The 24750-nt window shown below is 31.6% G+C and overlaps 1 protein-coding gene across 3 annotated transcripts; it reads right to left on the reverse strand.

Moving 5' to 3' along the window:
• Positions 1-2824: 2824 nt before the first annotated feature.
• Positions 2825-18346, reverse strand: LOC140432004 (uncharacterized). 3 transcript variants are annotated; one of them, XM_072519869.1, is made up of 3 exons: positions 18000-18324; positions 15020-15254; positions 2825-3384 (listed from the first exon to the last, which is right to left on the reverse strand). In XM_072519869.1, the coding sequence occupies exons 1-3, from the start codon at positions 18204-18206 to the stop codon at positions 3377-3379; spliced, it is 450 nt and encodes a 149-aa protein (XP_072375970.1). In that variant the 5' UTR covers positions 18207-18324; the 3' UTR covers positions 2825-3376. The 3 variants fall into 3 exon arrangements, 1 of the variants encoding a protein (XP_072375970.1); XR_011949749.1 differs by lacking the exon at positions 15020-15254 and having other exon boundaries at positions 18000-18346; XR_011949750.1 differs by lacking the exons at positions 15020-15254; positions 18000-18324 and adding an exon at positions 10224-10620.
• Positions 18347-24750: the final 6404 nt, after the last annotated feature.

The raw sequence follows: 24750 nt of genomic DNA on the forward strand, positions 1-24750 counted from the left end.
CTGTCTTACTCTTTTTTTTTTTCTGTTTTAAAGTTGGAACTGCAAATTGGACATCCTCAGACGTGGGAGATGAAACAGCAGAAGCAATACGTTTATGTGAAATATTTTGTGTTAAGGAAAGATCAAACTTTGTATTGTCATCCAAGGCGTTTTCGATTATCTTAGAATTCATGGGGGTATTGATAGGCTGAGAGAGATGGAGCCGTAGCCTTAGCTTGCTTTGTGGTTATTGTTAGTTGTTGCTCTGGAAACCATCAGGGCATTCTAACTTTAATGCCACAAATTGGTCGCATTGCTCCTGTAGTGATTTTTTTCCCAAGTTAACATTCTCCTTTTCATTCCTTGGCTGCACCGTACTGAAGATGACCAATAGTCAGAAATACGTCTATATGGTTGCCTTCCATTGATATACCTATTTTGTTTTTTGTTTTCCAGTTTGCGAGACATGCCGTTACATTTTACTTTTATTATTCCTTAACCTTTTCTGTATATATATATATATATATATATATATATATATATATATATATATATATATATATATAGTAAACTCTTAAATATTGGGGAAATCTGCAAGAAAGACTCTAATGAGTATCAATTGTTTCGCCGAACGTTTTCGCCAAAGAGAATTAATTTGGCTTCTTCAGGGCTGAAAGAGAATAAATTGTAATTAGCTACCATATATTATCTAGTAAAACATTATTGATCTTACCGTAACTTAGAATTGTAGAGTTAGAATATTAAAAAACTTTGCTAGTAACATAGTAGTGTTTTTTGTTACTATGTGCAAAAAAAGTTTTTTTAAGGTTTGAAATGTATGGTAGCTTTGAACTTAACACGCAAAGGTATACCCAAGGTTAATCGAAAAACCTAATGTAACTACATTTAAAAGGAGGTAATTCTTTGAATTGTCGGCAATAACTAAATTTTTGATTTTTAGAAAGTTTAAAAGTGAGGTTCTGTTTTAGCCAGAACGCAAGCGCTGACAAATTCAGTAGTTCTTATGAATCTTTATGTCGTTAAGGTTCATTGGTAAAAAACGAATGAAGTTAAATCCCAGTATAGGGAAATATTATTTTGATTTTCTTTATTTAATTATATTCTATTGTTCATGCATTATTATTTCTTATTGAGATGTATCTAAGAAAAGCAAGGGAAAGTTATCTTTTTTAGTTAATGAAAATTAATTATAAAGGTAGGTTAGTTGTTAATGGATATATCAGTCAAATTAGTTATCTGTGATGTTGTATTGTTCTTGGTATCTGATTTAAGTAAGAAGTGGTATATATCGCTTAGATTCTTAATGTCACTCTTAACATTAATGGAGAAATCGTTAAGGAAAATATAAGACATTTCGATGAACTCTCTTTTAGATTTATTGTTCTCACGGTGGAGAATTGTAGTGTTCGTATAGTCCATGAGATGACCAGTGGAATGGACATGTTTGGCTAATGCACAACGGTCAGGGTGAAGTCGAGAATCACTTTTGTGTAGTGTAATACGTGATTTTAATAATTGAGATGTTTGACCGATGTAGGAATTGTTGCAAGAGAGACATGGAATGTTGTAGACAATGTTACTAAGCCTATCTATGGGAGTCTTCTCTTTTATCTTAGAATAAAGATTATTAATTGTTAGGGCTGATCTACAAGCCACATTAAGTTTAATGTTGTTATTATTATTACCAAAGCTATTTTCATTACTTTTCAGAATCCTTGTTAACCCCGGAGTGATATCTCTGAAATATGGTAATGAAAAATATTTGTTGATAGGAGTATCCGAGACTGGGCTCCCACTTAAGACATCAGGATCAGCATTGTTAGTCGCGAAGGAAGGTGAAATATCTTCGTTATGGATAGTATTAAACAAAATCTTATTCACTAATGGTGTTGGATAAGCGTTTGAAATAAAAAGTATCTGTAGGATTTGTAGGTTTTTTGTATGAAATGAAGGATCTGATAGTTTTATTACTCAATTTTTCATCTGTTTGATTAAGTTGACTTTGGTAGAATTATAATGGTATGAGTGGTAGTTAAGGTATCTACCAGAATGGGTCGGTTTTTGATACCAATCTATTTTGATGTTGTTGTTTTCCCTGATCATCCTTATGTCGAGAAAGGGGACGGACCAATTACCATCTTCCCTCTCTATAGTGAACTGAATGTAGGGGTCATAACCATTAAAAGTATCTAATAGTTCATCTACCTTGTCATTGGGTATAGCCAAAATGATATCATCTACATATTTTTTAATAAATGGAATTTGAAAGGATAGTAAAGGAATGACTGAGTCTAATACATAATCCATAACGTAAGTTGCAATGATAGGAGAAATCTTTGCTCCCATAGGGGTACGGAAAGTTTGTTGATAGAATTTACCATTAAATGAGAAATAAGTGTTTTTAAAGAGAAATTCGACGATGCTGATGAATCTGTCGTAAGACATGGAACAACAACCTCTAATACAGTCCCAGTTGATCTCTATTGATGTCAAACATATTCCTAGATGAACGTTGCTGAATAAGGATACAACATCAAGGCTAACGAGGACATAATTTGATGGTAGTATGTAGCCATTATATTTATTTACCATCTCAAAGGAATCTTTAATGTAATATTGACTATTCGTCCCATAGTAGCTTCCATTGGAACACCCACTGAAAATATTTCAGCTTTTGTTACAGACATACTTACTAATGTATATATTTATGAAAGTCAATATATATATATATATATATATATATATATATATATATATAAATTTATTGGGTTTTGTAGTCATCAAAATGTGGTTTGAATTAGTGTTTCAATAAGAAAAATAAATGTTATTGGTGTTTTATACATTTTATTACAAAATGAAATACTAATTCGCAACCAGATTTTTTTATACATTAACACACTTTTTATTTGGGACAATATTTAACCAATATGAATTTAAAAAATAATTAATAGTTAAGTATTGTTTAGACATTAAACGCTAGGTATTTTACAAATTTTTTTTTAGCTTTTATCTAAAAAAATCATCTCACTATTTGTTAATAAAATATATTACGAAAAAACCTATTGCGTAGTTACTATTACACAACAAATGCAAAATTTATTTTTACACTGGATGCCATTTACATTGTTTTTAATTTTAAGTTATACAATTATGTAAAAATAATTTAAAATTATTTTACGTGTTTAAATATTTTACAGCAATAATCTGATAACAAAAACTACAGCTACATTACAGATCTTTTTAATCGTTTTATATTGATAATATTTATATTTGACTAGTTTAAATCAATGACTAAATTCCTAATAATTAGCCAGTATTTCCTGGATGTCTGTAAACTTAATAGGTGTTAATCCTTGTAGGTTAATGGCTCCTAAAACTAGTACGCTAAAACAAAATAGAGTATTACTTATGTGATAACAATAAAAAAAATAATCATTAGCAGTACAAAATAATATAGCAAGGCGAGTATAAAGCTAAATATAACAAAACTTTACTATTAGTCCAGTCGTCAGAGATTTGACCTTTAAAAATCATAAAAACCAGCTAAATTTTGATGAGAGAGTCAATATTGGGCACTCAAAAAATATGCATAAAAGTTTACTACTTATGCCACCCTGCTTCTCTCTGAAACCCCCCTTCGCAGAGGACAAAAACGATTTACTAAGAATTTGTACGATATACAAAGCTGAAATAATTTAAATAAAAATGTCTAAAAGTAATTTTTACGTAGAATGGACCGTTTTCTCATAAACAACGTTTGAAGCGACAGGCGATGTTGAATTTCAGTTACGCGCGCCAAATCAATTAGAAATAAGATTTATATCAACGCGACGGTAAAAATTCGATATCTTTTGATTAAAGTAACCTATCGACAAAAGTCAAAATGCGTTATAAAGGCGAAGAGTAAAACTTTTGTAACAATTTTTGTATCTTACTAAACCTAATCTTCAAAAACCTATAACATAAAACTTGGATTTTGAGCCTTAGCAACAAATATCAGGCATTTGAAGTATGCTAAAAAACTTATATTCTAAACTTTCACATTACAAATGATCGTACGTCACGGGAAATGCCACCACGAAGAAGGTATTGGGTGAAGCTTGTAGCTAAAGTTGTGTTGGTTTCAAAAATGTACTTTTGTCTTAAAAAAAGTAGTTTTAGATGTTTTACATCGTTTGTAATGTCACAATTTAAATTCAGCGTTTTCGAGGCATAATTAAATGCCTCACATAATATGTTGCCAAAATACAAAACCGAAATTTCATGCTGTAGGTTTCGAAAATTAGGCTCTAAAATGAAAATGCCATAGAAACTGGTCAATGAAAGTGATAATCTTATTACCATTTATTACCACATTATAAGTGTAACACACTTATAAAAACTAAATATATTTGTGGCAAACTACAAAAAAGCATACAAAAGCTGCATTCTTCACTTTTAAAATGCATTTTGATTTTTGTCAGTAGGACACTCTGGTCAAAAGGTATTCAATTTTTACCTACGAGTTGATACAAATTTTATCTAAAATTGATTTCGCGCAAGAAACTGATATTTAAAATCGCCAGTCGATTTAAGCATTGTTTCTGAGAATACCGTTCATTTTACACAAAAAGTGCCAATATTATCTCAGCCTTATGTTTTATTTGAAATATTTTTTTCTACAGCATACAGATTATTGGTAAATCGGTTTTTCTGTTTTCCTCCTATGAAGCGGGGTTTTATGGGGAAGCCTGGGGGTAGAAGTGATATAGTTTTTTGCACCTTTTGTTGGTGTCTCAAAATTGACATCTAAAATTCAGTTTGTTTATATGATTTTTAGAGGTTTAGTGGAATTTTCGTCTCTAACGACTGGAGTATATATATCCAAAAATGGGGGGTGAGAAGTCAACGAAATTATGTCTGCATATATGAATTGTTTGCTAACTACGTTTAGCAGTGCCACTGATCTAGACTGGTTGCAAATGGATTTTTTTGATACTAGGTATATACCTACTAAATTAACAATACAAAAGTGTCCGTCACAGTTCAGAGGCATATACTAGTTATTAACAAATAAGGGTCATAAATGGCAGTTTTTTCATTTAAATTGCTACAGGTAAAAATAGGGTACTTTAATAAATTGTTTAAAGTATTTATCTTTTAGTAGCTGTTTTTTATTTTGTTCCGATATTTCTTGCTTCAGAAATTAAAAAATAAAGCTAAAATTTGAAGTCCAGCAGTCCTTATAATACACAAAAAAGAATTCAAGAGGATTCGTCAATTAGTTTAATTTTAACTTAATTTGTTTATCCCACAGTTTTTTTGCAATGTAATTGCTCAGAAAATAATAATATAGCGATTTTGAGGGTACCACATAAAAGAAGAAGACTTATTATTTTGAATACATTTAAAATAAAATCAATAATAGTCATTTTTACCATTGTAAAAACAGTCATTTTTAGCGTATAAATAATTTGAATAACTTTTTTTATATTGACTGTAGAGTAAATCCACTTTGATATTTGAAAAGCTGGTATTTTTACACAAATTAAAAAAAAACACCTAGATCAATTAGGGTCAAAGTAAGCCACTTTTTTTTAATTCAAAGCTACAATTAAGCATCCTAACTAGCGCCATTTTTAGGTTCAACCTTTATAGTTTATGTGTAAAAGTTTGAGTATACTTTGAACTTTAACAGAGCGGTCAGTAAAGATTTAAATATGAAGTTCTAACAAAATTACCTCTGGGCCGGTGGAGGAGCAATTTTAAAATCTGTGCACTCAAAAAGTGCACAAACACATACTACTGTCAATATCTTTGGAACTTAGTGATGCGTTTTGATTATCTTTTTTTAATTTGTATTGACTTGTGAATATGAAATTTTTTAATAAAATTAATATTAAGTAATCCATGTAATTTGTTTAAATATTATATATAATAAAAAAATGTTTTCCCAAAAAATTTGATTTTTTTCCATTCTACCAAGTTATTGTAATACTTAATAAAAAAATTTTATCAAAAAATTATTATTATTAAAATGCTCTATATTTTATTTTACTGAAAACAACGACTTATTTTATAAAATAAAATCAATCTTCATTTCCAATTGATGAACAAATTACACTAGTGGCCAAAATTCTGGAAAATTTTCAAAAATTTTAGTTTTGTTATCAGCATTCATCTTTTTCACAAGACTTATGTTATTTATAAGTTTATCTATCGTTAGCTATTAGTAGATATATTTAAAAAAATGGTACAATGATTATTATCAACAAAATTAGTATTTGGTAGGATAACCTTTGTTTTTTAGGACAGACTCAATTCTTCTGGTGTAATAACTCTAAACCAGTTTTGAATTATGGCTTCTATCAGTTCTCTCTTGTTGCTTGGGTTTCGACGTGATACTAAGACTTTCAGCCTTGAGCATAAATTTTCTATTGGATTTAGATCGGGACTATTTCTAGGCCAAGGCAGAACAGTAACCTCTTGGTTCCTCAACCATTCCATGGAAGTCTTAGCCTTATGACAAGGCGCTCCATCCTGCTGGAATATGCATTGCTGGGCATCCCCTTCGAACAAATCTCTGATAGTCGGCAGCAGTTTCTCTTGCAGTATCTCTTCCTGATATTTTTTTGCATTAATATTGCCCTCTATTACTCCTAAACGTCCAACTCCATTAGTGGTCATGCAAGCCCATACCATGACACTTACAGAATGCTTCATAGTGACCGTAGTACACTGGGGCAAAGTTCACTCCGTCTCTCCCAAAGATCGAGATTTTGGTTTCATCACTCCAAATTACTTGACTCCATTGTTCTTCTGTCTACCTTCTGTATGCCAAAGCCCGATCAATGCGTTTTTGCCTCTGTTTTTTGTTCAGGAACGGCTTCTTTCTAGGAATTCGTGCTCGCAATCCATTTTCACACAACTTTCTTCTGATAGTGCGGTCCGATATTTGTAATCCAGTTGATTTGACAATACCGTTAATATCTTTTGCGGATCAGAAACGATCTTCTAAAAAAGTCTACATACAAAAGTCATAGTGACTACGATGTGCTTAGGTTTTGGTTTTTCTGCCAGATCTTTTTGCTGATTTTGTCGTTCCACGTTTGCAAACTTTCATTACACCTGATTTTGTAGCGCCACCACCCAATTTATTTGCTATTTCTTGATAAGTGTAACCTTCTTCTCGAAGGATAATTGCTTTGGCTCTCTTTCCTGGCGACCAGTCAACACGTTTTGGGTTTCTGGTTGCCATTTTCGTTGAATCGACGCTGATGAATTCCTCTCCAACAATTAAACAATATCACCTTAGTAACAACTACCTGATGTCACTAATAAACACGAAGCTGCACGAAACTGTACTAAAGGCCACCTAACCGCTTTCAGTGGGGTTGTTGACTAACTAGCAAAACCCTGAAGCAATACAGTATTGCCAATGTTGCCATTCACAAATCTCGGATATTTTGGCGTTTCGCTTGAATCTGGTTCCATATTTTATTAAATAATGATGTTAATGAAAAAAGAGTGAGAAATACATAAAATATTATGCAGGAATATAAAACAATAAAATAAAAATGTAATTGTAATGGTAAACTATATAAATCATGATCATGCGACGAGTCTTGCTAAAAAAACGATAATTTTTGTAAAGTTTCCAGAATTTTGGCCGCTACTGTATGTATGATAGTGTAGAACACTACATTGATCTCCAAAAAACAGCAGAACAAGCTAGTAAAGTCAGTTAAAGCACTGGTAACTAGAATAGTCTCTGAGGTGATTGCAGATATAAAGTTAGCGCTGGACTAAGTCACGCTTACGGGGGATACTTGAGGGTAGGCTCCTGGAATCCAGACGGCAAAAAAACTTAGCTTAAGAACACCATTAACCTTATGTTTACTGGCTACGATATCTATAGGAACGAAAACACAGGAAGATCAGAAGGTACAGCTATCCTAGTAAAAAAAGGGGTTACACACACCAGAATCTTAACACCACAGCTAAATACTAAGGAAGCCACAACAATCAGAGTGCAAATGAAGCAAGGAGAATTGAGGATTACCTCCGCCTACCTAAGAGATCTAAATGCCTTTGTAAACATAGTCGACCCATCAAACCTAAATGCAAGATTCCCAAATTGGAATGATAGAGCTACGAACAGAAACGGAAGACTCCTAAATAGTTACATAGAAAACGACGACATTTCTTAAAAACATAAGATTTTAATTTTTTATTGGCATAACTATCTTTTAGAGCATACAAAAAGCTAAAATAAAGATTTGCCAAAATTTAAATACTTATTTGTCGTGTGAATAAATGCAAAAAGAGCAAAATTTTGAAAAAATTAATGTACTTATATCTCTTGCAAACATTGTTGTAAGGCTTTGCAATATTCTTAAAAGTTGAATCTTGTAATGCTTAATATGTGATATAAGTTTAAAAGCAATTCGTTAAATAATTTAAATTTTAATCTATTTGTTTATCTCAGAAAGATGTTTTCTGCAATAACATAAGTCAGAAAATAATTTAGTTAAAACAAGTTTTTGGTTTTCAAATAAGAGTTTTCTTCTTTAAAAATTATACAAAAATTTTATTATAAAAAGAATTTTACAAGAATATGATAACTCTTTGCTTATAAACAAAAAGAATATCTGTTTTATTATTCTTCGTAAAATAATTTTTACATATTCAAAAAGCGTATATTTCTTTACGATTAGATGAAGAAAAAAAATTCATTTATGTCAATTAGGGCCGAAGTTAGCCGAGTTTTTTTATATATTCATAGCTTATATGTTTGTAACAATTAAGGGATAAAAGAGACGCCATTTTAATACTAAATTATTATAGTTAATGAAAACAATTTTGGTTTTACTTGCACTTCAGGAGAGTCGACGGTAAAGCTTTAAAAATGAAATACAGCTGACCTCTTTAATAAAAAATCATACCTCTAAAAATCATACAAACAAGCTGAACTTTGATCAGAATGTTAATTTTGTTCATGTCCAATGTCCAAAAACTATTCCAAAAAGTTTACTACCCCTACCCCCTGACTTACCCCTAAAACCACACCTCTCCGTAGGGGAAAAACGGAAACAATTGATTTACCAAGAATTTGTCGGCCGTAGAAAAAAATATTTTAAGTAAAAAATGTGGCTCATTCAAACAAAAATGTTTATTGGCACTTTTTCTGTAAAATAAAACCTTCTCTTAAAAATAACGCTTGAATTAAATTTTAAAAATTTTTTATATAAATTTTTGAAAATTGAGCTTATCCTTTTTAGAAGTTCACTGGCGAATTGAGTATAATAATAATAATAGTCTCCCGTTTTATACCGCTGTCGCGGCTTTGGGAGTATAGCAGGGTAGTCTGCTATATCTAGGGCCTACGGTATACAAGGAAGGTAACATGGCCAGAAAGTAACATAATTCAGTATAAATTAATTAATTTATAACAAAACTAAAGCATCTTTGGGATTGGTGTCTCTGCTAGAGTTACATCGGATGGACAAGAGAATGAGGAAAATTGCTACATTTTTAAAAAATACATTTTGTTTACGTATACTGATTTTAAACTTTGAAATTCAAGTTTTTTTACTGACAGAAAATGCGAATTGCAGAATCTGTTCGCTGACAACGAGACGGCGTAACACGTTTTGTACGACTGTACACTGTATATACACAAAAATACGACTATATTTTTGTACACACTATTGGGAAAAATTATTTAAGACCACTGTTATTATGATATTTAAAACTGCTAATTTTTTGTAGATCTCACAAATATGTTTCAGAAAGAGGAAAATATTTGAAAGCTCAACAACAAATTGTTTAATAAAAGACCTTGGATTATTAAAGAATAGTTGAAACTAAATTATCATCCTAGAAAAAACTATTGTGAATTTTTTGGAATAATATACAAGCAAAAATCTTTTACAACTAAATTTGACAAAACTTGCTTTATCGATGGATATGCAAGGATAATCAAAGAGAAACAAGAACTAGGAGAAAGACGTTGATGCAGCGGTCTATGCATATGTATTTAAATCAAAAGCCTATTGAGTAAATTATAATTTAAACATTTAAAAGGATAAAAAAATATATTGCAAATAAAAAAAATATACTAAAACAAAATACTTAAAATGCTACGTCAGTATTTGATTCGTACGCAATTTATAGTTCCTAACGTTTGCACCTATGCTCATATTGTGTGAAATATTACCTAAAAAAAGAAGTAAAATTCTTACCGGACATGTGCGAGTGTATATCCTTTGACATCTCCCGAACACATATTTGTTACAAGGGCCACAGTTATGGTTATTTTTCGGTACTCTTACGTAAATTACAGCTGCTGCACTAATAGTCACAACACAGAAAAGTGCAAAAATTATTCGTAAGATATTCATAGCTGCCAAAATAACTTGTGGCTACTAATATTCCGGGGATAACATTTTACATGTATATATACATACAATTGAAACAGGAAGGTAGGAAATTCCGAGGGATTTTTCCCGAAAGTAGACGACACCGGAAATTTTAATAGATTGTGAGAAAAATACCCAATATGGATAAATATAGTATGTGTTCCTACACATTAATGCTAATATTGACTCATGCCAACTCACGAACTTAAACTGTTAGGTAGTCAATTTGTCATCTAGCAGAGATAAGCTTAAAATAGTTTCTATAGACAGCAATATTCGTAAGGTATTATAAATATGGTATTACTCATATTCAGTTTAATTGCTGTGTAGTAAAATATTACAATATAAATACTATAGAATAAATTGTTTTTAAAATTAGCCACGGTTAATATAATATATTTTGTAAATATAACAAAATTCATTTAAAACAAAAAAAAATGTTTTGTACTTCAATTTTGTAATATATTTTCTGGACTATAATTTTTTATTTTGTCTGCAGCCGTCCCGAAAACTAAACTTTCGGTATAATTTATTAAATCGAAATAGACCAGGGAAATAAGGAAAAAAAGTACCCTCTTTGTGTCACTAAACCGGTCAGGCAAATGACACTTGTTTTGTGTAGTATGGACCTCTATTACAAGAACCTATATGTTTATTGAAGTCTATTTTTTAGAATTAATTAATTATTAAGAAATTAAGGTCAAAAACGATACATTTTCGCTTTTTTCGTCTATCAGGAAAAGGTAAAGTATTTAAAACAAATTTGAGAATAAGAAACTTATTAAACATATAAAAACCTTCAAAATGGTGTTTTCTAAATGTTCCTATCCTTAGTTGTTGCTTAGAAAGTTTTAAAATAAGTAAAAATTTTGATTTTTTATAAATGTTAATAACTTTTTTAAAAATAAAAATGTAACGTTTATATTACACACAATATTGGGTCTTGTGGTGCTTAAAATGTGATTAAAATTTTATGTCGATTGGTCAAATAGTTTAGGAGATATTTAATTTTGGATTGTTAATCCCAAATTAATTTTTTTGCAACAATATAAGTCAAAAATTTATATAGTTATATTAATTATACGAGTAGATTTTGAACGAAGAAGATTTATATTATTACTATTAAAAAATACATAAGGAAAAATAATTCTAAATATTATTACCACTGCTACAGGCAGGCTGCGACTCAATTGAACCAAAGTTTGTCTTTAACAAACCCTACAAAATTGAAACAGGACAGTATATGGAGACAAACGTGGCAAATGCCTATTGCATATACACCGATGGCTCCAAAATGAAAGAAGGCTCAGGATGCGAGATATACTCCAGATCACTGAACCTAAGAATAAAGTGGGCATTGGCAAAAATGCCAGCGTAGTTCAGACAGAACTAAATGGTATCTCCATAGCCGCAAAAGAGATAACCCAAAAAAGTATAGCAGGGAAAACTATAATGATCTGCACAGATAGTAGACAAGCGCTACTAACCTTGAATAGACCACGTGTCACATCAGGTTTAGTAATGGAGTGTCACGAGTCACTAACTCAAGCTTCGGATGGTAATACCATCATCCTGAGGTGGGTTAAAGGACACAATAGGAATAAAGGCAACCGCATTGCTGACCAATTATCTAGGAAGGCGGCAGGACTAAGACTCGTAGGACCTGGGGATCTTTTTGGTTGGTCAACTACAACAATCGCGGAAATTGTCAAATGCCACTCCCATACGCAAACCGTAAAAAGATGGGAAGAAGGGAAAGGATGTAAACTTGCCAGGGTAACACTAAGTAACCTCGAAGAGTCAACATCAAAGAAGTACTTTGGAATGACCAGGAAAAATCTACGTTTGGCAGTTGGTTTTTTAACTGGTCATTGTCAACTAAGCAGACACCTCCACACACTGGGGCTAGCAGACACACCTCTATGTAGGAAGTCCGTAGGAAGGAACCGAGAAGACGAAACTGTAGAGCATGTCCTATATGAGTGCCCAGAGTTATCGTTAATACGAGAGTACGCGTTCGGCGAGTCCTGGCCCACACCTGCCCACATAAGAGAGATGTCTCCTGGTGACTTGTCCATCTTCCTAGAAATGGCAGGATGGACAATGAGCTAAGGGTGACAGCTCCCTGGGAGGATGCACAATGGGTCAATTGTGGCCTAAGTGCTGTGAAACTTAACTCGCCCTCCCTACTCTACAGATACAGATACAGAATTCTAAATATTGCAAAATAATTTAGCAAAAATATGCCGATTTTTTGCTTAAAAATAATTAAAATTACTTTTTAACCATTGACGGCAACAAACCGATTTTTTCATGTTTAGATAGCCTGATTTTTTTTTAATTTTAAAAGAAAAAACAGTTGCCCTAGGACACTTTGGCACGAAGTTAATGCTTTTTTTTTATAAATTAATAACAGCTTTGTTTATACCAATTAAGGGACCTTATGAGGGTTGTCTGGAAGGACATGCTTTTAACTTTGACAGTAAAAAATTTGAAAAACATTACATTTTAATGGAATCGTTCACAAAGCTTAAAAAATGTTGTCACCAAAATTGGTCGGTTTTGAAACTAGTGGGAGCGGAGGAGGGGGAAGGAGCTGTTAACTTTATCTCTGTTTCTTGTTTATTTATTTCGATGTTTCTTTTTTTAGTTTGTATGAACTTTTTGCGTACATTACGAATATGTATTATCTTATTTGGTTAAACATTTCTTTTTTTCAGTTTTATTATTTATTTTAATTATTATAATCGAAGAGCTTCTTGCAAAATAGTGGTAAGCCACAAAATAATAAAACCGAGATATTGATGTTTAAAGTTTTAAAAAAATCTAAAAAATATTGCTTTAAATGTAAAAACCTTAACGCTTGTTATTTAATTATGTTATTTATTAAATTCCATGTGCATTTATTATTTCACTTAAAAAACACATATTTACATAAAAAATGATGTTTATTCGAAAAAAATGTCGCTTAACATGTTCTTAAATTAAAAAAATCGCAACACAAAAAAATAAACTAAGTTATGTTTCTACAATTTCCACTTCTTCATTCACATAGTCAGAAGCTTCGTTTAACTGATTATAAAAAGTATGGTAGACTGGCGGAATATAAGGTAACAAGGTTTTTATATTTTCCAGTTTATTTTTCGCAATTTTCAGAGGCTCATTATATTTCTTGAGAATGTTTGACAACTTTATTGTTATAGGTCTGCCTTTCCTTAAGATATTAACTTCTTGATAGTCTCCATTGACAGTATGTTTGACAAAAATTGACCCCACTTTTTCTGATTTAATTCATATATCGTATATTTTTGCAAAATTTAAGCTCTGTTTTTCCGGAAAACGTGCATTTTTATTAATATTATTGAGAAGAGGTTAAAAACTGTAAAAATCATTTTGGGTCATTTAGGTAACAACAAAAGGATTCTTTTTATTTCCTTTCGTAATAATATCTACCCAATCTTCTGGCGAATAAATAATGGGTGCACGGTTTCTTTGACGCTTCTCAATTTGAGCAAAATCTCGGTCTGATGGCGTAACAGAATGACCACTAACCAGAAAGTGATGCGTTATTTGTTTAAATTTCTTTTGCTTGACTAACTGCAACCAAAAAGCTCTCAAGTGCCAATTCTTGTTCTGACCAGGACAGTTATCGGTAAAAACAACGAGTTCGTCATAATCTGACTTGTTCTTCAAAAATTTCATTACAACCGAAATAACCTCATCTGCTCCGCGCTAAGCTTGATCTTCCGTCCATAAGTACATGTGTATCATTGGTACAGTCGTGAATCCCCAAGTTATAAAGCCACAGTTTTCTGCAGTAAAATGCAGGACCAGTGGTTAATTTTGGCAGCGGCATACTTTGCTGTAAGTCAAACGAGATTACCAATTTTGATTTGTTTGTAACACATTAGTTTTTTTCAGTTTTTAGCAAAGTTTGCATTGCGTCAGCTCGAGCAATATGTACGTTTAAGAAAGTAGTTAGCCCTTTTTTTGTTCTTCGTTATTAACGTCTTTTGATGCCTGAATTTTAATAGTCGTCTCATCTCAAGTCTTACACGTATCAGAACGAGGTAATTTAAAACCTATGTTATAATGAGTACAAAATGTTATTCTGTTTGCACTTTCTTTAACTCGTAATATTCATTTCTCTACACCATGGTACATAAAAATCTGTATATAATCCTGTAATTGTCATATCAGAGTTCAGATATTCTTTTTTTTTATATTTTTGGCTCTGCTATAGTGACTTTGGTATTTGGGAATGGATTCAATATGAGTTTTGACTGATTGAATATGTTCCTCTGAATGTTTATTAGGTCTGTTTGTGTGCTTACCTCTCTTATCAGGAATAGGAACCATAGCCCCGAGTGACTTCATTTTAAAAATATTTTCAATTCTTCCACAAGGTTTTTGAAGACCATGAACACTTAGGAATTCAGTCTTGCATACTTTAATTTCCATCTTCTCTACAGTAACCAAATATTCAGCGGTAAATTTTATTTTATTTATCTTATCTTATCTTATCTTATTTTTTACTCTGATACACCCAAAGAGATAGCTATTTTGGAGGTAGAATGAGCCCAACTCCCAAAATTTCTTAAATAAATGTTCATGATTACCTTGCAGTTTCTCCCTACATTTATTTTTACATTCACACGGTTCGCCAATTTCACGAAAACTAAAAATCGACTTGGTTTTCTTCGAAGTATACTGCTGTCCATAATTACGGCTTCTTTTTCTGTCATTTCGATCATAGTGTTTCTCATTTCTTTGTCTCCATCTTGTTGGTTTTCTCTTCTCTGGATTTACCTCCTTATCTTTAAAAAGCCTTGGTATTGGTTCCTGCAATTCATCCTAAAATACAACAAAAAATGACTGCATTAGATTCTAGAATTTCCGAATATTTCAGAATTTTTATATCAACAATTTGATAAGCCACATGGCATACCATATTTTTCTATGTAATATACACGAAATATTTTTGTACAAAAACATGGTAAGCCAAAAAATCAGAAAAAAAAAGCTTACCTCGCTAGATTGAGACGAAAAATCATCGCTACTGGGCCTAAAGTCTATATTTGCTACACTATCATCACTATCATCAATAAAACTTATATTTAAAGTGCTATTTTCGCTTAAAACCGCTCTTAATTCAGCACGCACACGTGCGCATTCGCGCGATTACGCGAAAAAGTGAACAGAAAAGGACGATTGCATAAACACGATTCATCAATAACTCCGCCATCTATTATTACCAATAATTACCAAATAATTTTTGTGTGGCTTAACATAGGTTTCTTTAAATACGTAATGTAATAAAATAGAATTTTGTAAAATTGTGGCTTACCATTATGTTGCAATAAGGTCTTCAATTATTATATACTTCTTCAATAAACTTTATAAACATTTTTGTAATACTTGTAATATTTGTAATATTTCCTTACAAATAAAAAATCTTAAATAAAAATTTAAGATTTTCCTCAATGGAAAAATCATCTCAATGAAAAAATTTTGCTTGAGTAGCGGCAAGATTGGAATTGCCAGTCGAGCTCAAAAAAATTAATAGTTTCTCGATAATAACTTAACTACAAATATACAAGTCTGAATGCATATTGATATACAAATAACAAGTGACATCTGAGAATTAAAATTTATTGGATGGTGGCTTTTTTATAAGTTCCTTCTCCTTCTCAATCCTAATCCGTTTTGGGATGTGGTGACACCATCAGGCATTTACAGTTTTTTTTACGATTTCCCTCCATCCTTCCCTGTCATGGGCTAGTTGTTCGACTTCATGTAACCTTTGTTTAATCAATAATTTTGTTTAATCTACCCAATGGCTTGGAGATCTTCCCCTAGGTCTCTTTGATTCAACTCTACCCTCGACTATCAGTTTTTCCATCACACCTGTTCTTCTAGCAATGTGTCCAAAATACTGCAAATATCTCTGTTGTATTTGTTTAAGCAATGTATCCCTTACTTAAGTTGTTCTAATATCGATACGTTAGTGCGATGATCAATCCAGGATATTCTTAACATGCGGCGGCATACCCACATTTCAAAAGTGTCTAGTTTATATGTATCTGCTTTCTTTAAGGTCCACGTTTTGGATGCATATGTGGCTATGGGAAAAATGAGTGCCTTACCAGCCTTAGTTTTGTGTGTATTGTTATGCTAATATACGATTTATAAGTTTACCCTAAGCTAATTAATTTTGGGAAGGGAAAGTATAGTTTGGTTCAAAATATTTGTTATCTTGAGACAAAAATTACAGTTTAACTAAATTATGAGCCAAAACCAATTAAATTTTGAGGGGGATTATTTGTGATTAATACTTAAATGAAATGGTTTAAAAGAAAACGTATATTCCAACTCCAAACATAATTCATTAGGAAAAAAGATTTTAAAAGTTCATTATTCATAACAGCTTGAGAAATATTATTAACAGTTGTTAATACACTGAGTTTTGAGACTACTGCAGCACACTATAATACATAAGAAAACATTTTAATACAAAATTATTAATTTATTCTAAATTCTTTAACTTATCTCTTTAAGAGCATTTAATAGTGTGCCGGTTATTTCGTTCTTGTTCAAAAACTTCTATTAAACAAGCAATTAACTCTCTTGAGGATATTCAGTTGTTTTTGGCATAGCAAAATCAAAATATAATAATCGTGACGTGTAACGTTTTTACTGTGAAAAATACTATATCTCTGTTTTTATTGGTTTGATTGGAGCGTGTAATGTGACAAATTTTGATTTATTGTTTTAAAGAAGGCCTCTGGCTGATTACACCGGAAAGCACAGGGTAAGTTAAAGCACATTACCGCGAGATCAACCTATGAAGCGGGCAAATTGTGAAGTCGCACACCCGGCAACTGTAGATAGTGTAGAAAAATGAATAGAATTAGCCGCAATGGGCACATTTATGGGCTTTAACTGCAAGGAATCCTCGCCGAACATTCTGATTTTGTATATATCCATTGTTATTACTAACCATATAGTAAGCTTAATAGCTAGAATAATTCGTAGGTTAATAAAATAATATAAGTAAATAATATTTCGTCAAAATTTTATAACAAAATTAAACAGATGAATCCTTATAATAAATATAATCAAACTGAATTTTTTTTATTTGCTAGCAACAATTTATCTGTTATTGATAAAAGTGGAAAATTAACAATATGTTATATGCATCAAGCAAGCCCAAGTACTAATGCCTGGCATTAGCTGCCTACAGGCAAGCCCATAATGTACTTGAATTGAGATTAACGGTCTTTAAAACCATATTCGCAGTGTCCATTTTGTTTTTAACTTAATCGATTATGTAGCCCTCTGCTACTGAGGCCGATTGCCACCCTCACTATCTACAAAATATCACCCCCACTATCTACAAGAAGTGTAGCAGACGATCTGTCTGTTTCGATCTTAATATCTGTCACATGTCACAATTAAACCCGTGATTATCTATTTAAAAATAGTGAAAATGAGCATCATTTTATACGATCGTAGAAAAAGTATTTTATTTACTTCCATAGCATATTTTATAACTAATGAAGATTATGTTTTATTAAAATAATTAAAAAAAAAACTTACAGGACATTTTGGACCAAATGTTTTCATGCATTGGTTAAACTTGAATTTTTCGCATGGTCCGCAAGGACTGGAATCACGATTGCGAATACTATTTCCGAATAAAGCGCCATTTTTATCAGCTCTTACATATCTCTCACCACTGCCCAAAGTACCAGTTACGAGGATCACAAAAATTAATGTTATAGCTAAAAACACCTTCGCGAGCATTGCAGATAAGTAAGTTATGCAGCTAGTGAAAAACAAAGAATATTGTGAATCTGTTGGATATAATATTAAGTAGATATAACGTAATATTTTGTTTACATTGAATATGTAGATAACTGATTAAAAGAGTTCAAATTTTAATAATTGTTTCTATTGAAAATGTATCATTGTTTTGACAAGTTTTTGCGCAGAGATGTATCATTGTTTTGACACGTTTTTGCGCAGAGATGAATTAATGTATAAATAATTTAAAAATGGGTACAAATCTCGTGTAGACTAAAAAAGCAGTTATATGTAAAAAACTGGTTGGTTTTTTATTAAAAGTCCACTAGGAAGCGAATGCTATTTTTAAATTCTAAAAATTGCCCTTGGAGGAATAATGGTGAATTTACTTGCAAATGTGTTTTCGAAAAAAACACTCATTTTGTTTTAGATGTAGAAAACTTCAACCCTATGGATTTGTTTTTGGGTAGATATGATATTTTTCCCTTTAGCAAATATAACCATATCATCAGCATATAGTCTTGCTTTCACTAGTGGGGAGCAGTGATCTAGAGTATCATTTATAGCAATTAAAAAAAGAGTCGTGCTTATTGTAGAGCCTTGCGGGATGCCGTTTGTTTGTATTTTCTTTTTGAAGATAAGATATTATCAACTCTGACTTGAAAGTTTCTAATTTTAAAGAAGTTACTAATAAAGTGTAAAATATTTCCCTTTAGATTCCACTTGTGGAGTTTTCCTATAATGTTGCGTCGCCATATAGTATCATATGCTTTTGTTATATCTATGAATATTGCCATAAATTCCTCTTTGTTTGCAAAAGCTTCATGAATTTATGACTATAGGTCAATCAAGTTGTCAGCTGTACACCTACTTTGACGGAAACCACTCTATTCACTAATAAGTTTATTGTGATGTTCTAGCTACCAAAGTAATCTTTTGTTTACCATTGTTTTAAAGCTATTTTCTTGTGGCATTTTAAAGTAATTACTATTTTAATGGGAATAAGCCATAATTAAAGGTAAAAGTAAGTATATTGACGTTTCAATTTCCACTTCGGAAATCGTTCTCAAAATACAAACATTAGTAAATTAAAAAAAAATTGTTTTTTTGTTACTTCTGTTACTAAAAATTCTTCTAATAATTTAATTTTATCTGACTCATTTATACTGACAATTCAAACATACATTATACATTTTAAAGTAGAGGACTTTAAAATTATATTGCCAATATTGTTGAGTTGCGTTCCTGGGACGACTTTACAGTTCATTCGATTACATGAAATCAACTTTAACTTGAGAATATCCGCCAGAAAAAATCATAGCATGTAATTCGTCTTTAAAAAGACAAACACATGCCATGATGACAGTCAAACTCTCCTGTTAGTGATTCCATAGTAAATTATGAGGGAAAAAAAATTCCTCGGCAGAATGTAGTAGGATCTGGTTACCCATATTAAAAGAGGAATCCTGTAGGCCGTCAAGTATTGATTATTTTTTGGAATTTTACCTGCCTGCTACGGATAACTTGAATGTGGAGAATTTGAAGTCAAGAGATTTTTTTCAATGGTTATTTCTGGTATCGCTATATTTAGGCTGTTTTTGATTTGAATTGGGGTGATTCAGAAAATTGGATATTTTTATTAGTTTTGAGCAAATTATTCCGGCATTGAAACTTTTCATATGGTTGGCTACGACCTATATATGGAGGAAAACATGGCAGAATCTAAAGTTAAGTTCAACATCAATGTATTTAACTTAAGAATTCCGTTTGTTAAATAATATCACTGGAGTTCGGTCCCGAACACATGGTACCTTTTTTGTTGAGTAGAGTTTTTGAATGATCAGGCAATAAATTATTTGATAATTTTTGGTCATTTGTTTCATTTTTTAAAGGTTCAATATAAATTTGTAATTAATTCATATAAAACATAAAAAGATTTCGTGCCATCCCAATTGAGTTGGTAAAGTATGGACCAAAAATATTACATGAGATGTTGGTTATTGGTCGTTGGCTTAACTGGTCCGGCGTCGTCTGACAGACGATTTCATATTTTTAATTATATTTTATTGGAAATTGGCACCGCCCACAGGCAAGTCCTTCTATCTAATCCTTAAACTATTGGAGCTTGACAAGTGGATGTAGTTCGAGAGTAGTTCCTCAGACGACGCCGGACTGTTCGTGTGACTTTTTTGTGTGTCGTGCATTTTTAGAAATTATGGCCGGGCCATCAAAACGAACGAAAAACTTGACTTATGTGGGCACACTAAAAAAAATAACGCTGAAATACCTCCATCTTTTCTGCCCAACAGAAACAGACCTGAAGAGTCAACAATTTATGGATTTAGGGAAGAATGTACCTTAATTTCTGATGTAGGAAAAGTGGGAAAGGCTACAGTACTTATATCTTCAATGCATAGTAGACAGTGATCCCTCTACTGAAAAACCAGAAATTATTTCTTATTATAATGAGAATAAGGGCACAAGCACCTCAAGCAGTCGAACCCGAAGATGGCCCTTAACATTTTTTTTCTGCATATTGGACATTTCTATAGCAAATTCATATATTCTACATCAGTTTTACAAAAACAATCTAGTAATAAAAGAAAAAAGTGTTTTTGCTTTGAAGTTGGCTATGCAGTTAGTGCAAGATCACATGAAAAGACGAATAACAATGACGAATATTCCACGTCAATTGGAGTTCAAGAAGAACAAAAGGACAATGAGACGGATGTTCTTATTTTAGAAAAATGAAAGACTTGCAGTTTGTGTCCGAGTAGAAATCGCAGAATGACAAAATACCTGTGCTGACGTTGCAAAAAGCCTGTTTGTTTGGGATGTACAAAACCACTATGTAAAAATTGCATATAAAAATGCTAAAGTTTGACTGATGCTGGAAACAACCATTTTTGATCGATTTTTATTTCACCTAGTTTTTGTTTAGTGTGCAGTTTGAACATTTATCCTAGGAATACATTTTTTTTTTCATAGTGTTTTTTATATTTTTTATAATTACTTTACAAAGCAATGTACTTTTTCACAAAGATTTGTATGGATGTCAGTTTTATTTTAATATTTTTTTCTTAACCCAAATAATGCCCAAATCTAATACGTTCACTTTTATATAAATATATCAGGGTATGTTTGTAACATTTTTTCTTAGTAAAAAAATTATTTTTTAGTGTTGTTTTGCTTTCTTGAAAACAGTAGTTTCGCAGACTATGCCGGACCAGTTACGCTACTGCTACAGTACCGGACCAGTTAAGGGTTAAAAGAGACCTCTAGAGATTGGTAAACTCATCACTGGCTTACCTGCATCCCGTGGCAAGTATAAATCATAAAACCCTAATAACCGTCAAGATTTGGTAATTTGACAGAATAATCTAAATAAAGATGTATAAAATTGCAAATCCAATTCATTGGTTTTTATTTGGGAATTCCACAAAATTATATTGATAACTACTTATAACTATGCGAAAACAAAAATTTCTCTTGATTTGCCATTTTTCCTTCAACATAGATAGTGAACTGCTCATTGACTACGTTTTGAGCTAACGAAGGCTAAAAATGATGGTTATCAATAATTACAAATTTTAATTGCGAAAGACTAAAATCAAATTGCCTTTTGTGGACTTGTGCGACTAAAGGGTGAAAGACTAAATGTCATACAAGTGAGTAGATTCTATACCATTTTTTTGGTTGTTTCGCACCAGTTAAAAAATGTTTTCTGTTGCACAACGATTTTCAACAAAGTAATTAGATAAAAGCCTCAATTTTCCTGCAAGTAGAGTCTGTCAGAGTCCACGACTTAATTCCGTACAACAGCATAGGAAAGATATAACATCGTAATAACCTGAATTTATGGGTACTGATAAATCGTGGCATTTGAATAGCTTAGTCATTGTTTGAAATTCAGATCTTGCTTTCTTAATTATAGATTTTATTTCTAGGGAATGGTCCCTATTTTCATTGACGTTCAAACCAAGGTAGGTGTATGTTTTTACTCTTTTTATTGGTTGACCATTCACACTGATTTTTTCAATTTGCTGTGTCTTCTTAGAGATCATCAACATTTTGTTTTCTTAATGTTCAGTGAATATCCCTACCCTACTTTTATTTATGAAAATGGCCGAATATATGGTAGAGAACATCGACGAAGACATAAGAAATATGGAAATACGTGCTTGGCAGAGAAAGGCGATGGATAGTGCTGACTGGAGAGGAATTCTTGAGGAGCCTAGGACCCACGCAGAGTTGTAAAGCCAGAATAATATTGATGGTAGAGAACTGCATAAGTAATGATTCTGTTTTCACTCCAACTGTTTGGACATTCCAGTCTTTATTCGTTTTTTCCAATTGTTTTTACCATTCTCATTCCAATACCCCCACTTTTGTATCTACACTGCTACAGTACCAAACAAAGGTGTTAATCAAACAGCAGAGTTTACATATACCTGTCCGTACACTCACTAGGTGAGGTGAGGTGAGAAGGTCAAGTAGACTGAAGACGTCTTGTGTGAAAAGATAGAAGAGCTGGATAGGAAAGAAATGCAGATCTCAACACCGTTTAGATTCTCAGATACGTCTAATAGGTCACACCCTGAGACACCCGATAATAATATCTCAGTTAAATTATTTTACAGGAATTCGCTTAAAATGATTTCTGAATTTAATAAATTACCACATAAACGAGAAGTGTAACAGGTAACAGGCAATCTTTCGCATTATAAACCAGCGAATTGGGGCAAAATGCTGGTGATGAATTTACCTATCTACGGTGATAAGTTTACCTATCTACAAAAGATGCCGGTGATCAGTTTACTATATCTCAAATGGTCTAATAATTTTATTTGGGGCCATAAAGTTTGCACACGTCCGAAGCAATTTCCCTAAGAGAATACTCCCCTTGGAGGTTAAGGGTTCTCAATAAATTTAATGTTTATTAGCTGAAGTATCGAGTTTGAATAAAGCTTTGAGTAGGAGTATGTTACGAATCCCTAATATACAAGAAAAACATAGAAGCTGCTATAATCCCCATTAACAACGCTGACAGCCACTTAAATGCCCCTATAACCTATTAGGTTAAAGTTTTCTTTGTCAAATCAAAAAAATATATCTGCAAGACCAGATAATATTCTACAAATCTTCATAAAATACTTACCATTAGGAGCCAAATTAATTCTGCTAGATTTGTTTAATACCTTTTTTCTAAAGCATGAATTCCCAGACCTCTGGTCCCAAGCAATAACCATTCTCATCATTAAGACATGTTTAAGATTAATAAGATTAAGAATCTGTTATCAACCTATCTCTTTTACATGTTGCATGTCCAATATCCTAAAAATTATATGGTATTAAAAAATGATTGATATGATTGATGATAATTTTCTTACTCCCTTCCAAAGTGGTTTTTAAAGAGGTAGATCCACATAAGACAATCACGTTGCATTATAGACTTTATTTTTATTTTTTATTTTTATTTTTTTATTTCATAAATATATCTGTAGAATAAATATAAATAAATATAAATAAATATAAATAAATATAAATAAATATAAATATAGATAACTTTTAAATAACTCAATGGTATAGAACATTACTTTCATCAAACAAACAATTACATTACAGCTATCTCTACTTCATTGGATAAAATCTGTCTCCTCAAGAACTTCCCCGTTTACTGTCAAACAATTACAATAGCAGACTTGAGTTCTCCAAACAACAATACAGGATAGTTTGAACCATGTTCTTTCAACCATCAATTAATAGAGTACCGGCATGTAAGTAATGTTTTATTTATTTGTTCATTGATTAATTCATTACAGTTTAATAGACTATTTTACCAATTTGTGGGTCTTACCTTGTCTGCTTAAACATTTTATTCATTTTGATAAACCACAGACATGTAATATTGGCATAATTACTGTAATTTATATAATTTATATCATCTATCTTTGTTTATCTTTATTAGACAACACCCTAATATGGGTTTATTATTTCAGCATTTATTTAACTTTGTATCGAGACCTGAAGATGCTTTGCATATTGTAGAAAGCGAAACCGGTCGTCTGGATAGTTAAATTAAATTGATTGTGAGTAAGTCTAATTTATTATTTCTTTTATATTTTGAAATGGACTCACACAAGCAACACTCATGATTTAAATAATTTTTATTTAAAAATACTTTATAAAAGGTATATAAATAAAACACCCCATCGGGCTACATCACAGAAGGTTTTCGGAATTAATATTTCATCATCAGTGTATCCTAAAAGTATATAACCGCTTTAATTAAAGAAAACATTAAATTTGAAATTTTGACCAACGTTAATACAAAATGTGGTCAATACTTACTAGATGTATGTACATCTTTTGAGCCACTAAATACTTGGGTAAAAACCCGTTAAATGTTGTTAAATTGAATTTAAGTTACATTATTTGATCTTATACAGGGTGTTTCAAAAAGGTATGTCATAAATTAAATCACGCATTCCGGGGACAAAAATAAATTGATTGAATCCAACTTACCTTAGTACAAAAGTGTACA

The sequence above is a fragment of the Diabrotica undecimpunctata genome, chromosome 1, assembly GCF_040954645.1.
Source record: "Diabrotica undecimpunctata isolate CICGRU chromosome 1, icDiaUnde3, whole genome shotgun sequence".
In the NCBI taxonomy this organism is placed as follows: Eukaryota; Metazoa; Arthropoda; class Insecta; order Coleoptera; family Chrysomelidae; genus Diabrotica; species Diabrotica undecimpunctata.

Bases quoted from the DNA above. Each gene is read 5' to 3' on its own strand.
- LOC140432004 (XM_072519869.1), bottom strand. From the start codon at position 18,206: ATGCTCGCGAAGGTGTTTTTAGCTATAACATTAATTTTTGTGATCCTC. The intron at 15,255-17,999 runs GTAAGTTTTTTT...GTTGTATTTTAG, and splicing joins CATTTGGTCCAAAATGTCCT to GATGAATTGCAGGAACCAAT.